General features: G+C 33.4%; 1 protein-coding gene across 2 annotated transcripts in view; it reads left to right on the plus strand.

The window, feature by feature from the left end:
- Positions 1-2,068: 2,068 nt before the first annotated feature.
- Positions 2,069-15,371, plus strand: part of LOC150083617 (NAD(P)H oxidoreductase RTN4IP1, mitochondrial-like) — an 81,597-nt gene continuing 68,294 nt past the window's right edge. The window contains exons 1-5 of one of the 2 annotated variants that reach the window (XM_090377386.1): positions 2,069-2,370; positions 3,691-3,927; positions 6,066-6,217; positions 10,341-10,409; positions 10,553-10,677. In XM_090377386.1, the coding sequence (XP_090233512.1) occupies positions 3,693-3,927; positions 6,066-6,217; positions 10,341-10,409; positions 10,553-10,677 (581 nt within the window). In that variant the 5' untranslated portion in view covers positions 2,069-2,370; positions 3,691-3,692. Of the gene's footprint in view, positions 2,371-3,358; positions 3,400-3,690; positions 3,928-6,065; positions 6,218-10,340; positions 10,410-10,552; positions 10,678-15,371 lie in introns of those variants that run through there. The other variant, XM_090377387.1, reaches the window with a different exon arrangement.

The following is a 15,371-nucleotide window of genomic DNA, read 5'->3' on the forward strand; positions in this document are numbered from 1 at the left end:
CTCCTCCGGTTCCATATTGACCACATTCTTTGGGCTCATTCGTAGCAGATCGCTGACATCCTGTTTGATTTTTTGCAAGATGGCAAGAGCTATTAGGTCCTTCGTGACGATGGTCCTTCTCTGGTCTGCTAATCCCTTTTCAGTGACCTCAATATCCGAGTATCGTTCTAACCACTTGGTATGTAGTCGCGATCTGTACATTGTCATATCGGTCTCTAGCCTGGTTATTTCCTAGTATGCTCCCATGATGTATGTATTCATTTCAATGCTCCACTTCATGCGTTGGCGTTTTCTTCCTTCCTGGGTGGTCACCAGCGCAGGAAACACTTCCAGTTGGTGGACTGGATGGTCTTGCCCTTTTCTTGTGGTAGCCTTACGGGGGACAGCACTACTTGCCACTGTCTTGCTCGGGAGATTGTCTCAAACTTTTCGAACCGACCCCTCTGCCTAAGACCTGAATGCGAATGATTTTATACTGCGCCACACTCGATGCAGTCTGAATAATATTTATCTGCGATATCATTCATCTATGGAGGTGAATTTGTTTAACTTCGGCTTATGTCCAGTGGTTTATTTATTTATTTATTAGTTCTCGCGAGTGACACCAGATGGCGCCTCAACCGGCACTCCGACCTTGGGGAATGTAAGTTCAATGGGGTAACTTTTGTGATGTTTTTTTTTTTTCTATGATTTAATATTATTATTATATCTCACAGCGTAATAGAGGCGCGTTCGCTTCCACCAATGCGGGATTCGAACCCGGGTCCATTAGGCTGGTAATCTAGGGGCTCACATCTGGTGAGTATGGACTTGGCACACCCAGGGTTCTGAAATGGATATCATCATTGTTCTCTTTCTTGGTGATTTCCTTCTACTTTCTCTCTCTCTCTCAGGTAACTCAATTTTTTTTTTTTTTGGCTGGTGCAGCATAAGCCTCAGGCTAATAATAATAATAATAATCATTATTATTATTAGCCATATGGTGCAAGGAAGCCTGAGGCTTATGCTGCACCAGCCAATAAAAAAAAAAAAAAATTGAGTTACCCAGAGAGAGAGAGAGAGAGAGAGAGAGAGAGAGAGAAGAAGGGAATCATCAAGAAAGAGAAGAATGATGATATCCAGCTGAGGACCCTGGGTGTGCCAAGCCCATACTCACAGATGTGAGACCCTGGGGTTAATCTACAACATTAAGTGGAAATTTATTCTAACAATTGATTACTCTTTGGCTGAATGATAATTCTGCACATCTATTCTGCACTAAAGAAATCGCGATGTTTGGAAATGTAAAAGAACTTCATTCTGGTTACGCGCCTCCGTAGCCAGGTGGGAAGGAGCAGCAGTGCGTAGCACACGCTCCTTGATTAGACCGGGGTTCGAGCCCGTCACCACCAAATACGGAAGTTACGGAAAGGTCAGGGAATGACCACCGCATATCCCGGAGCAATATGGCCTTAGTTGCTAATGCTCCTAAAACACCAAATAACAACAACAAAACATTCTGGTTATGAATGCTAAAGGCCCTGTTGGCCCTTTATGACAGAATGCAGAAAAATTAGCCTCTTTTCTCTCTCTCTCTCTCTAAATGTAACAAATTGAGGAAAATTGAGAAATAAATTATATTTCGTATATCTTTACATCCAGTTACGCTTCAGAGCGTTCCTAATCAAATCTACATAATACTGTTTTAATCAGGAACAGTAATAAGCTAAGTACTTATTATTTATGCATTAATGGCTTTTTTTCGTAATAAACCCTTATGAGATAAAGACTCTTATGATATTCCCTTCTACTTCTGATTCTCTCTCTCTCTCTCTCAGGGCAATGCGGATTTTTTTTTTTTTTTTTTTTTTGGCTGGTACAGCATAAGCTTCAGGCTTCCTTGCACCATATGGCTAATAATAATAATATAAAGGTATAAAGACCATGAATAGTATCTTACTACTCCGTGGCTTGAGCAACTGCTTTCTAAAATAATACTATTTATAAATAAACAGCATTATTTTAGTTGGAATGTGGAGGAGTTGGTAACACTGATTACCTGGTATGAATTCAGAGTAATGATATAGTGGCAAGGAGACAGAGTAATATACTCTGTGCAACGAGTGATATTTCTTGTTAAATAAGTTGCGGTTACTGGCCATAATAATTTCGAAATAATAATTCTTGTATTTCAGCCGGTATGCCCGCAGAAAAGTTAACAATGGGTATTGTGTATTTTCTGGCGATGTGTAATGGGCAAGAACGAATATCAGCGCAACTACTCACAAAATAGTCAAATATAAATACATAAAAAAACTGCTTTGCGTTTACCAATTTAAACTTTCCCGTTCTACTGTGATTGAAATTGAAGAATTTATGCCCTACAAGCCGGTATATAAATTTAATTGTGTACGATTTAGTTAGATAAAACGAGAAGAAATATGAACTTAACGTTTAAATTAGTTTATCGCAGTTTGACTTTGTAACTATTCCTTATAATAAGTTAGGTTTGAAAATATGGCCTGCATAGGTATCGACTTTTGATATTTTAGCGGCAGGACGGAGAAAAGTGACTTCCGAAAAATACATTTATAACCAGCGCGGGTGACATAATGTTGATCTCACACGCAAAATTTATCATACTCTCCCTATTGCAGCCAACCCCTGTATTGAGATGCCGAAGTTGTCAGGTCTCAGATTGCCTTAATCTTCCTCAATTTGAGGAAGGTTAGTTGCAGGCACAGAGTAGTAACACGCCCTGTTTAAACATAAGTTTAAAAAATATGAAACCCTTTTTTAATTGAAACTGTATAATTTTTTACAGATTTAAAATATTCATTGTGGTAATTGTTTTTCAGAAATGATGACAAGAAAGAAAACTTATAATGCATCAACCAAAAGAAAAAAAAAATAAAACTTCCCACATCACTTGTCCATCCCCTCCAATAATTTTGCTAGTTGTTTCTTTAATTTATTCAAGCTACCCACTTCCACAACAACAGATTGAAATTTGTTCCAAATAGCAAAATTATTGGAGGGGATGGACAAGTGATGTGGGAAGTTTTTTTTTTTTTTTTTCTTTTGGTTGATGCATTATAAGTTTTCTTTCTTGTCATCATTTCTGAAAAACAATTACCATAATGAATATTTTAAATCTGTAAAAAATTATACAGTCAATTAAAAAAAGGTTTCATATTTTTTAAACTTATGTTTAAACAGCTTTTAATGAAATAAAAAACTTAATTGACATTTTTGTTTTGACACCTATGAAGTTATTACATAGGTGAAACATTTTTTTTGTAAGGGGTGACCTTGGATTAATTATTATTATTATTATTATTACTAGCCATATGGTACAAGGAAGTCTGAGGTTTAGCTGCACCAAGCCCATATTCACCAGATGTGAGTCCCTGGCCTGGGGTAATGCTAAAATTATCAAAACTGATTTCTGTTATATTCTTGTAATGCTACAGTACAATCTTAGGCTGCTATTATGGTAAAAGAAATGTACATTTTAGTTAAGCATTAAGAAATGCTTAATTAAAATTTAAAGCTAGGGAGCAGTGTATTTTTATAATGTATAGATGATTGTCACTCATTGTAAATTAAGTCTTGTCAGCTGGCTTCCCCAGTATGGTTTTGTGAACATATGGAAATTTCAAATTATTTAACTTTTGGGCAATTGAATAATGATATATAATTTTTTTTTAGGAATGAAGTTATTTATGAGTACAGTACTTCCAAAATTTATGAAGTGTTTTCATAATAATCATAGACTTATGAGTCAGTATGTTCAAAGAAATATGAAAGCATGGCAGATACAGAAGTTTGGAGGACCAGAAGAGCTGTATTTGGCAACAGTTGATATTCCTGTGATTTCACATCCAAATGATGTTCTTATTCAGGTGTATGCAACAAGTGTTAATCCAATTGATATAAGAATGCTAGGTAATCATTTTTCAAATGATATTTATTTGATAATCTTTTACATACTTAATTATAAACAATTAATTAATCATTTTAGAGGAATAAGTAGAGAGAGAGAGAGAGAGAGATCAAAATAAATTATAAAATAGCTAATGCTGTTTGGCCTACTTAATATTAATAAATAACTTCAGCTATTTTATGATATCATGAAGTATATTCTTTTGTATACCCTGTGATAGCTCACATCGGACAATTTTTTTTTCATTGTTTTACTTAGGAATTGTCACTAGATATCACTAGGTAGCTGAAGAGTGATCAGTGAGTCCAGAAATAGGCTATCATAGCAGTTGTTCTCATTCTTTAAACAAACCCCAGCAGTGTTATTAGTTTGAAATTTGTGCAATGCCTAGAGCACCTCTCAAAAAAAAGGCGATACTTTCTGATACAAGATATAACATAATAGCATTTTTCTATGCAAGGTGAAAAAAATAAAAGGATAAGGCAGTATTATATATACATAAAAGTATATATAATTGCATGTTTGCAATTATATATACATATACAGAATGCTTCAATTAAGAGGCACCACGGTCTATTTTATTTAATTTTTGGTTTAGACTCGTCACAACCTTTTTTGTTATTTCAGGTGAAATTTTTAAATTTCATGTTAAAATTGGACTAAGTATTCCTGTTTAGATATAATGATTTACAAATTAAAATTTTACATAATCAGCTGCTTTTTTCCTAGTGGGAAAGTTGTTTTCCATCCTCAGTTTGGTCTAAGCACATTATCAGTACTTTTGAATGTAAACCAATTTTATTTGAGGGGTAAAATCAAAGCATAACTGTTTTATGTGATGTTTGCCGTTCAGTACATGCATTTAGCTGTATAGCAGCTGGTTGTAAGGGCTGTTTGTGTTATATCCCTTCACATTACCTCTGTGTTATTATTATTTTTTCTTCAAGTAAAATCAGTGTATGTTCATTTCAAAAGTACACCAATGACATTTTTAGGCCAAACCAAGGACAGAGAACAACTTATGAATCTGCTCATTCATATGTTAAGTGTATATAGTGAAGCAAGCTCTTAGAACCCAGTTTGCCATCCAACAGTTCTGCACAGAGAACAAGTGCTTTATTTCAAAATTTCTAGCTGGATTTCAGACATTACTTGTATATCAGTTAAAATTTTTGCAATACTTTAATTAACCAGGACATTAAAATAGCTAATGCATATACCAAAAACAATTCTCTAGTGCTTGCTCTTGATGATCTTATAAAAATGCTAAAACAAAATAAATTCTATTACACTTTATTTCATATTATTTAAATTTTATAATTATGTCAAAAGAAAAAGGTCTAATTTTGAGACCTAATTATTTTATTTTACTTTATCTCATTTCTCTGCATGATTATGCAACCACATGATAATTGGCATATACCCTGATATATTATCTAAAAATTATCCCTTCTACCCTGCTAATAATTTAGTAAGCAATAATGTGATACGGATCCTAAAAATTCATACTCTGAAAATAATGTGTTTTATGAATGCATACTGAAAAATTATGTAATATAGTTTTTTTGTGCATATCATTATAAAAATATGTAATATAGTTATATCTTTTGTACAGATTATTGTGCCATCCTACATATTATATTAAATTATATGATTTAACAATAAAATCTGGTTAATTCGTTACTTATGCATGAGTTAATCAGTTTTAAAGCAACACATAGCAGCATTATATTTCCTTCCATAGTTACTGGTTTCCTTTCCATTCTAAGCTGAGAGCCCTGACTGTGATAAGTGATTTTTAAATTGCTTTCCTTTTTCCATCTGAACTCCTATAACTGGTTGTTTTTTGTACAATATAGGGGTGACTCTTTGATTATCTTAGCCATTTGATCCACAAAGAATTTAAGCATAGTCACATGTAATGATAGTCATGTGTGTTTAGTAGTCATTCCTTGTTGAAATTAGTAATATCATAAACTTTTTTCTAAATTCTTTATTTTTCATTTCCTTAATTTTATTTATTGCTTTATTATGCTCATCCAGTATTGTACATATATATCTGTATATATTGATGTTATTATATATACGTGCACATGTACTTACATATATATATAATATATGTTTATTTATTTTTTTGCAGAAGGTTATGGGTCTTCAATTATTAATGTTATGAGGGCAGTCTGTACATTTCCTAATGATTACACTGAATTTCCACTGATTTTAGGCAGAGATTTTTCTGGTGTGGTAATGGACACTGGAAGAGCAGTTAAAAATATAAAGCCTGGTGATGAGGTAAGTGTGCATATGTGCTTATGTGTGCAATGTGTTGTTTAGATAAACCAGCCATAACTTATTTGTTATAGCTGGTTTATCAAACCAGCTATAACAAACACCCTCCTATGTTTTATCTCTGAGACATATTTTAATTGAGTGCCCAGATTTTAAATATATGCATTTTACCACTTTTAACCATCTGACTGAGTCTTATACACTCAGTCAGATTTTATCTGACAATGACAGTGTGTCAGCTGTTTTTACATTTTTACAACTTATTAATTTACAGGTGACCCCCGCTTAATGCTGATAATTAGTTCCGGAAAAACAAAGCGCTAAGTGAATCCACGCTAAGCGAGCACCACTTTTCCATAAGGTAACATATATTATTTGTAAGTTGCGGTCGGTGCCATAGGATATTTCCTAATCAATAATAAACGGTAGTGAAAAGATGCACAAATGTCGGTCAAAATATTTAATATTCAAATATTTGTACATATAAAATATTCTGCATTACATAAGTATATAATTATGTGGTAACTACTTGCGTATCAAAATTAAACTTAAAATTCCAATTAAAATCATGAATTTAATTGATTTAATTTAATTGATGAAAATGAAAAATGTGTCGATATTTTGGGTTGAACTTTGGCCCTCTTCCAAATAAACTAAAAGGGATATTAATTTTAAATCCCCCGCAGCGTTACTACCCAACAATAAAGTCACCCGATCCTTCGCCGCTTTGAAACGTGGCATGTTTTTTAATTCTTTTAATATGAAACTTCTTTTAGGCATTTGTTTCCACAAAAGTCCTGCTTCATCTATAGCCTTTCAGCAAATCGGAAATGATCCAGGAATGCCTGAGAGGATTCGCAACTCAATGCAGAGAAGACTACAAATATAATTGTCCTTACAGTTAAACTTGCAAGTCCTAAATTATGGCACACATCCACTTGTCGTTGACCGTACTTGATTTGCTCCAAAACGTTCAATTTTTAATTTTCAAATTCAGTCTTTTTCTTGCATTTATAGTCTTCGTACTGTGTCCAGACGTTGTTGCTTTTTCATTCTTATCGGCCATTATTAACTCTTTGAAAATGTAACTGCGTTGGTTGCATTAATTACGATACAATGTTACAACGCAAATATTATAAGCAATATACTTGATTATTTTTTAAAATGTTGATCTTGGAACTACATAACAAGTCACTGTACTGCAATTAAATTAGCGTGCAAGAAAATTTCACTGATCGTGGGAAAATTTCTCAAGTCGGCATGGGAAACGTTTTAATGCTGTTTTGCTATTCATTTTCAAACTATTGACTCCATCAAATGAAATGATTTCGTTAAATTTGCCAAAAATGCAATCTGTAAAAGAGCGTTATAGTAATCTGTGACAGCGTTATAGTCAGATACGGGTTATAATATAAGAACAGTGTTATAGCGAATCAGTGTAAAGCGAACCGCGTTATAACGGGGGCCTGCTGTATATACATATATATAAAATAAAGCATACATTTTTAGAATGTATATACCACCTTTTATTTAAACATATCCTTAACCTCCTTAAAAGTTACCAAGAATCTATTTTTACCTTGTCTTGGTGCATAATAACCATTGCTGCTTATATTATATACTGCTAATGTCATATACCAGTAAAATCATATATCAAACTAATTATGTAGAACACATCCGTATGATACGCTCCAGAAATTAAGATGAATAAAAGATCAATGTAAAATGATTACAATAAAAAATCAATTAAAAATTCAAAAAACAATTAAAAAATAAAATTAATTTAAAAAGTTTACTGTAAATTTTGAAAAACGATTTCCTTCCTCGAAATGTTATACGTATTACATTGAGGTAAATTTCTCTTATTCTTCTACAAATATTAATAGAATAAATATGTAATGGAGTTCTAAATTTCATTTTAAATATTGTATAGATTTTTAATGGTGTTCTGGGGTGGGAGCAGACTTTGAGTGGTTAGCATTAATACATTTGGTTTATATTTCATGGTTTTCAGTCAGACACACGAGATTGAATTTCCTGTTATCGGCATTGTGTTAGATAAAATAATAAAAGGTTACAGTTAAAACTTGAGAGAGCTAAACTTACCTTGTCAATGCATATTAATATTTTGAAAAAAATTATGGAGATTAAAGAAGGAAGATAAAAGAATAATGAAAATAAAAAATGGAATTGAAATAACATTAACTCATTAGAGAAATTAAAGATGCATCTCTGATAACCCTAAATTGTAAGCAGAAATGAGAAAAATTAATCTATGAGCAAAATGATAAACTTACATTGGAAGCCACAGCCTTGGCTTTAACATATTTGATTTTTAGTCAGCATAAGACTATGCGAATGAAGAAACAGCTTAAAAAAAGCATGAATTGCACTTGGAGTCATATCTGTCTCATATTAATGGCAGGAAGGGACATGTTGGATAACGTCCAAATGGAGGAGAAGTAAGGATGTTTTTCAGCGTGTCATTTCCTTCCACCCAAGCCTCATTCAAGGAGTGAAGCTCTCCAACATTCCTGTAGCGTGATGATGTGCCATCTTCCTTAAGGATAACACGTTGTCAGGTCACTGTGAATTCCAAGTTCACTGCTGGCTCTGTCCACCAGTAAACCAGGACTTGAACTTGAAAAATCAGCCTGTAATTTTATGGTTGTCCTCACAGGGACCTCACGCTTTCTGCTGACTTCTCTTATGGCTGAACTGCTGCACAGTAGGAGGCCTGGACTTGGGATATGAGAACTCCTGGGTGCTCCTTTCCTGGAAAAGGTGAGGCAAATACTACAATACTACTACTAGTAGTAATATTAGTACTGTCCAAAAAATTTTCAAAGTTCAACAGTTACCAAGAATCACGGTCACTATTTTTTGGAGTAATGATGGAGTTCTTATGGAGATATGACTCACAAAATTACTGTCTTAAATTTTATGTTATTTTAAGAATGTTTTTTTCTATAAATTGATTCACTTATCTTCTTGATCTGATCTAACTTCTAGTTGTTTCTATTCGCCTGGACATTGTGCAGTTGCTGGTTTTTGAAATGCTACAGATGTGACCACAATTCAAGAATTATGGTCACATCATATTGCACATCTGCAGCACTTCAAATGTTTTTTATCTTATTTATTTCTTACAGAACACTTAAATGTCTATTAAATGAGATAATCCAAATAAATTAAATCCTGTATGTATGTTTAAATGAATGGTATTAATCCATTTATTTCTGTATATGAGTTCTGTATATTTTAAAGTAACCATCACACTTTTATTTGGCATTCTTAATAATTTTCAAGTAAGAATGAAATAAGTGCATTTTGTGCAATTTTGGGCATCCAAATTCAGAAAATAACATTTTAAGTGTCCCTCATATTTTAATCAGTACATAAATAAGATGCATATCAAGGAATAAATAGGAATGTGAGTAATTCTCTGGATACATGTTATATTTCCTTTATTTTTAACTGCCTTTTGTTTTTTATTTTAGCTTTGTATCCTCTCCTATGCGCGGCGCCTCCGTAGCCAGGTGGGAAGGAGCAGCGGTGCGTTAGCACACGCTTCTTGATTAGACCGGGGTTCGAGCCCGTCACCACCAAATATGGAGGATGCGGAAAGGTCAGGGAATGACCACCGCATATCCCGGAGCAATATGGCCTTAGTTGCTAATGCTCCTAAAAACCAAATAACAACAACCTCTCCTATGCATTATTTCTTATTCATCATTTGTGTCCTTCCATGTCAAAGCATGGAATAGTTATTTTTTATATTTGCAGCACTATAGCTGAATCTTTCAGAATATTAATTGTAATATTCTAAACAGTTAAAAACAAAGTTTCAAATAATTTTATGGTTGTAATTTTTTTTGCTTTCTTAGTCCCAAAATAAATATAATAGAATTCTGTCTATGAAAGTACACACTAACAAATAAGAACTCACATAAAAAATAGTTTTGTTGGTTTTTCCTCTTAGATTTAAATTTAGAGTTGGGATTCCTATTGAGCATTTTTCTGACTAAAGAGCTACTCTGTAGTCTGGATAACTAAATAAGAACTGATGTGCCTTAATTAGAAGTCATTAATTGATAACTAATATTTAGTAATTAATTTTTATAAGGTGTGGGGTGTGACAGGACTTCAAAGGCAAGGATCTCATGCTGAATATGTTTTGGCCAGTGAAGATGCTGTGAGTATTTTTTATGTTATTCATTTCTTGCAAAATACATAAATGTCTATTAAATGAGATAATCCATATAAATTAAGTCTTTTATGTATATTTTAATAATGTTATTAATTCATTATTTACAAATGAGTTTCTGTATTTTAAAGATATCTGTAAAGCCAGCAACATTATCTCATACTGAAGCAGCATCTTTACCATATGTTGCTTCGACTGTGTGGTCAGCATTATGCCTTATTGGGGGTCTTAGTGAAAACACAACACGAGGAAGAAGGTAAGTAAATTTTTAGTTAAAGAAAAACTAAAATAAGGTTTAATTCTGATTTGAATAATTTTTGTCTGTTTGCTGTCATGAGGAGCATTGAAAAAATAGACATAGGTCATTAGTATCCCTTCTTATGTTTTTTATTACATGCATAACTATATTTTATTACATACATAACAAAAGTTGTTGTAAGTGATCTGTGATGTGGCCTGAGTAATATAGCAACCTGTGATGGCTTTTGTGTGGAGCTATTTTCACTGCCAAAAAAGCATGTCTTTCATCCTTTGAAGCAACCAGAAGTTTCAAAAAAGAATTGCAAAGAAAGAAGTGATGTGATAATTACTAATAATTACTAGTGATGATAGTAGAGCTCTTGGTAGAAGATGCAATATCATTAGTAGTTAGGAAATTGGTGGTATTTTCTGTAGTGGCTGATATCACACTTATAGTTACGATGTTGCTGAGAAATTTTCTGTGCTTTGATGCATTTGAATCCTTGATGCAGCCATATTCTAAATTCAAGCATCAGAGGGTGCTATATAACTTGTAAATAAGATAATATTAATTTTCATATGCTAATATGAAAATTAATATTATCTTATTCACAAGTAGTAAGTTTGAAAGATTAGTAGCAAGTTGTATTAGAATGTCTTAGAACTGTACATGGATACAAAATTGATCTAAAATATTCAGTGTAATGTAATATAGTGTTGTGTGGAGGGACAAAAGGTAAGTTGGGTGAGAGAAAAAAAAAAAAAAGGCCAAAACGGCAGATGTGAAAATACCACAATAAGAGGAGAAACTATGAGAAATGAAAGAATGGGTTGACGAGTAGGTGAGGGTTGGGAAGTGAGGGGAAGATAGAAAAGGAATGGGTTGAGTGTGGAGTGAAGAAAACGATGGAAGAGATGTTTTCTCTTGGCTTTTTCAATTGGTTTCCCCTTAAATGTATATTCTCCCTATTGCAAATTGGATGTCTGACTATGCCGCTGATTATTAACCAGAAAATAATAATGGTAAGTCCTAACAGATTCTCTAATTGTAATAATGAAAGGATATGAGCACAAATGATACACCTGATGATTAATGAATTTTATGCTGAAAAGAATATTTCATATTACATTATGAAAATGAATGTAATATAAAAATAATTATACCTACTCTGAGAAGAAAGGCTGAAACATGTTATTTTTGAGAGGTGTTTGAAAAGTTTGTGGTTTGAGTATAAAAGGACAGTGGTACAGTGTTAACAATTTCTGTATTTAATGAATGCATAACTGCAATTAGTAACCTATCAAGTTTCATGCAGTTTCAATGATGTCATTTTTTAATTACGGGTTCTGAAATCAACAAAGTTATGTGAATGAGGAAAAATGGACAAGATCAGTCACTGTTTGGTTATCTAGTGTTTGGGGGAAAAAAAAAGGGACTAATGCCAAAGGCAATTCATGAGGATATGTTTATAGCATTGGGGGAAAATATCCCTTCCCATTCCATGGTTGAGAAGTGGGCAGCAGAATTTAAATGAGGGAGAGAAATCCTGAAAGATAACCCAGAGAGTGTGCACGATCTGGTGATGAGCAATCGATGAATGCAGTTCGGTACATTGTCTTAGGCATTTCCTCTGAATGTGTGTAACACAATAACAGAGCTTCTTGCTATGAAAAGTTGTCAGCATGGGGGGGGACCCAAAGTTGTTGACAGCAAATCAAAAATGCACAAGAGTTATCAAAGTCAAGTGAACATTTCCATCATTTTCAAACAGATCTAGCAAATTGCCTTGCAAGGTTTGTGATCATGGATTCATTATTTTCAGACAGAGACAAAGGAACAGTCCAAACAGCATAAATACAGCTCTTCTCCAAAGAAAGCCAAGTCAGTTCTTTCTGTTGGCAAGGTGATGGCATTAGTTTTTTGGAATGTTAATGGAGTGTTGCTAGTAGATTACCTTCAGAAAGGCTAGACAGTCATGGGGCATATTATTTGGACCTTATGAGGTGTTTGCACAAAAACATCAAAGGCAAGCACCAAGGAAAACTCAGCAAAGAAGTCTTGTTTCAGAAGAACAACATGCCTGCTCACAAATCTGTGATTGCCATGGCTGCACTGCATGAGTGCAGCTTTGAAATCTTAGACCATCTCCCATATTCATCAGATCCAGGGTCATCAGACTTTGAAGTATTTCCTAATTTGAAAAAATACCTGGCTGATATCCATTTTCCCACTGATATCCTTGCAGCAGTGGTTGCAGTCCTGGAGGCCCAAGAGAAAACTTTCTTTGCAGAATAAATGCATTTTAGCATCAGTGGCAAAAGTGTATCGACTACAAAAGGAACTACAGCCAGTTCTGCTATAATGTGCATTTTCGCAATGCAAATTTGCTCCAACGCGACTGATATATTAGGGAACAATGCAGTATAATGCGGCTTTTGCATTGGTTCATGTGCAATTTCATCTGTGAGTAACACCAGGTTACTCGCAGATGAAAACTCGCACCAAGCTGAATAGCGACCTGCGCAGCAATACGTACAAGTTTACGAAGCTTAAAATGCATCAAATGTGTGAGAGCTATATTTCCCATTTACTGTAGTTGTATTGGTTGGAGACACACTTGTGATTCGTTGTATTCACAAGGTAACACGTGATGTTGTAGGTGGACTCGTGTTTTCAGTAGCTCACATTTTTCTGTTCGAACAGAAATTTCGTGAGGCGGGGATAGCATGAGCGGAGGAGCACATTTCTGTAGGTCACTACCATAAAACAATAAAAATAATTTGCAGTTCCCAGTTTATTGGGCTTTTCTGTTAGTGCAATATAATTATAAACAGGTAGTAAACTTCATCTTACTGCATTTGCTATAATGCTGATAGCTGGAATTGAGTGGATTTTTATGTTATTATGGTAAAATGTGTTTCCCCTTCCATGAAATCTTCGATCATATAAAAAACAAATAAATTTTCAGAATCTACTCTTCATTTCTATTTTTTAAGCTTTGTAAACTTGTCTCATTTGAGCAATTTGTGCGTCCTGTGTTAGTTGTTATTGATTACTTATTTTTTTTTTTTACTGTTTAAAATTTTACAATTGAAAAAAGAAAATAAAATGTTAGTGAAGAAATATCAATCAAGCAAAACATAGCTTGTCAAGGTAAAGTGCTATATTTACTGTAATATTTATTTATTTAGTAGAAATTTATGATATTAAACCTGTGTTAGCAATTTTATTGGATTTCTAACTTTTTTTTTTTTGTGTTTTTCTTACCAGACTGAACATTTTTTTGAGTGCTCTGCCCCTATCCCTATTTTTTCCATAAGCCCTGTTGTTTTTAATACGAGAAATACCATGATGCGGAAATTTTTAGGAACACATGTATCGCATTATAGTAGAACTGACTGTATGTTGAAAAGTAGCATGTTACTAGACTCCTCAAATTAACCTTTCATGCTTAAGCTATGAACTTTTCGAATGCTCCCCTTCTAAAATGACAAAAGCAAACATCCCAACACTAGTCAAAGGAATCTTTGCCTATGCATTCACATGAAATGTAACATATATGTAAGTAGAGAAAGTAAGCCAAAGTAGAGCCACGTAATTATAGTCACCAAATTATGATTACAGAAAAAACAACTCATTGTACAGGCAAATCAAATAATGCTATGATAGTGAATACTTGCATTCAAAACAAAACAGATATTGAAAGATGCAGAGCATGAACAACATATGGGAAAATCAATTTTCGATTGCTTCATCTGCCTGACCCTATGTGGACAAATCAGACAAGTGGTTAATGATATTACACAACTTGCTCATTTACTTACTACAAGAGTTACTTACACCGTGTGTTTGAAACTGTGTGATTCACAAAATAATGGCATTATTTGTGTTATCTCTATCTTGTAAACTTGTCTGACCTTATATTCCCATCCTGGAGCATAAACAAAAAAAAAATAAATAAATAAAATAAAAAAAAACAATAACATAAATAAATCTTTAGTAAAGAAGTTATTAATAAATATTATTAATAAATTTATTATTAATAAAAGTTACCGAAAAGCTATAAAGAAAAGTTGCAACGAAAAGTAATAAAAGTTATTAATTAAGTTATAAATAAAATTTTATTTTCAAAAGTAAGAAACTTTTGGACTCTTCAGATATATGTTTTGAAATTCCTGTACTATGTGTGATTTAGTATTTGTCCTGTATATAACATTATATCATCTGTGTACGAAATCTCTTTAGTTTCAGTATTTGAAACTACTGAAATTCCCACTAACAAGGTTGAACTGTGTGGAGCCCCAGTAGTTGTCTGAAAAGGAAGAGAATCAACTACATTTATTAATATTTACAAATATCACTGTATATAGTTTTATATCACTTACATGTGTGTGTGTAGATTACTTACACATGTGTATAAGAGATTACTTTAATTGTAGTATTTGAAAATCATCATCATCATCATCATTAGCCATTTTCAATCCACTGCAGGATGAAGGCCTCTCCAGCAACTTTCCAGTTCCTTCTGTTTTGTGCAATGGCAATCCATTTACTACCCACAAACTCATGAATTTCATCTGTCCATCTCCGCCGTTGTCTTCCAGGTTTTCTCCTAGCTCCTCTTGGGTACCATTCTGTTATTTTCTTAGTCCATCTGTCATCATGTCTTCGAGCTATGTGTCCTGCCCAGACAATTTTAGTTCTTTAAT

Source organism: Mastigoproctus giganteus, chromosome 7, assembly GCF_048544385.1.
Source record: "Mastigoproctus giganteus isolate SK-2022 chromosome 7, ASM4854438v1, whole genome shotgun sequence".
Lineage (NCBI taxonomy): Eukaryota > Metazoa > Arthropoda > Arachnida > Uropygi > Thelyphonidae > Mastigoproctus > Mastigoproctus giganteus.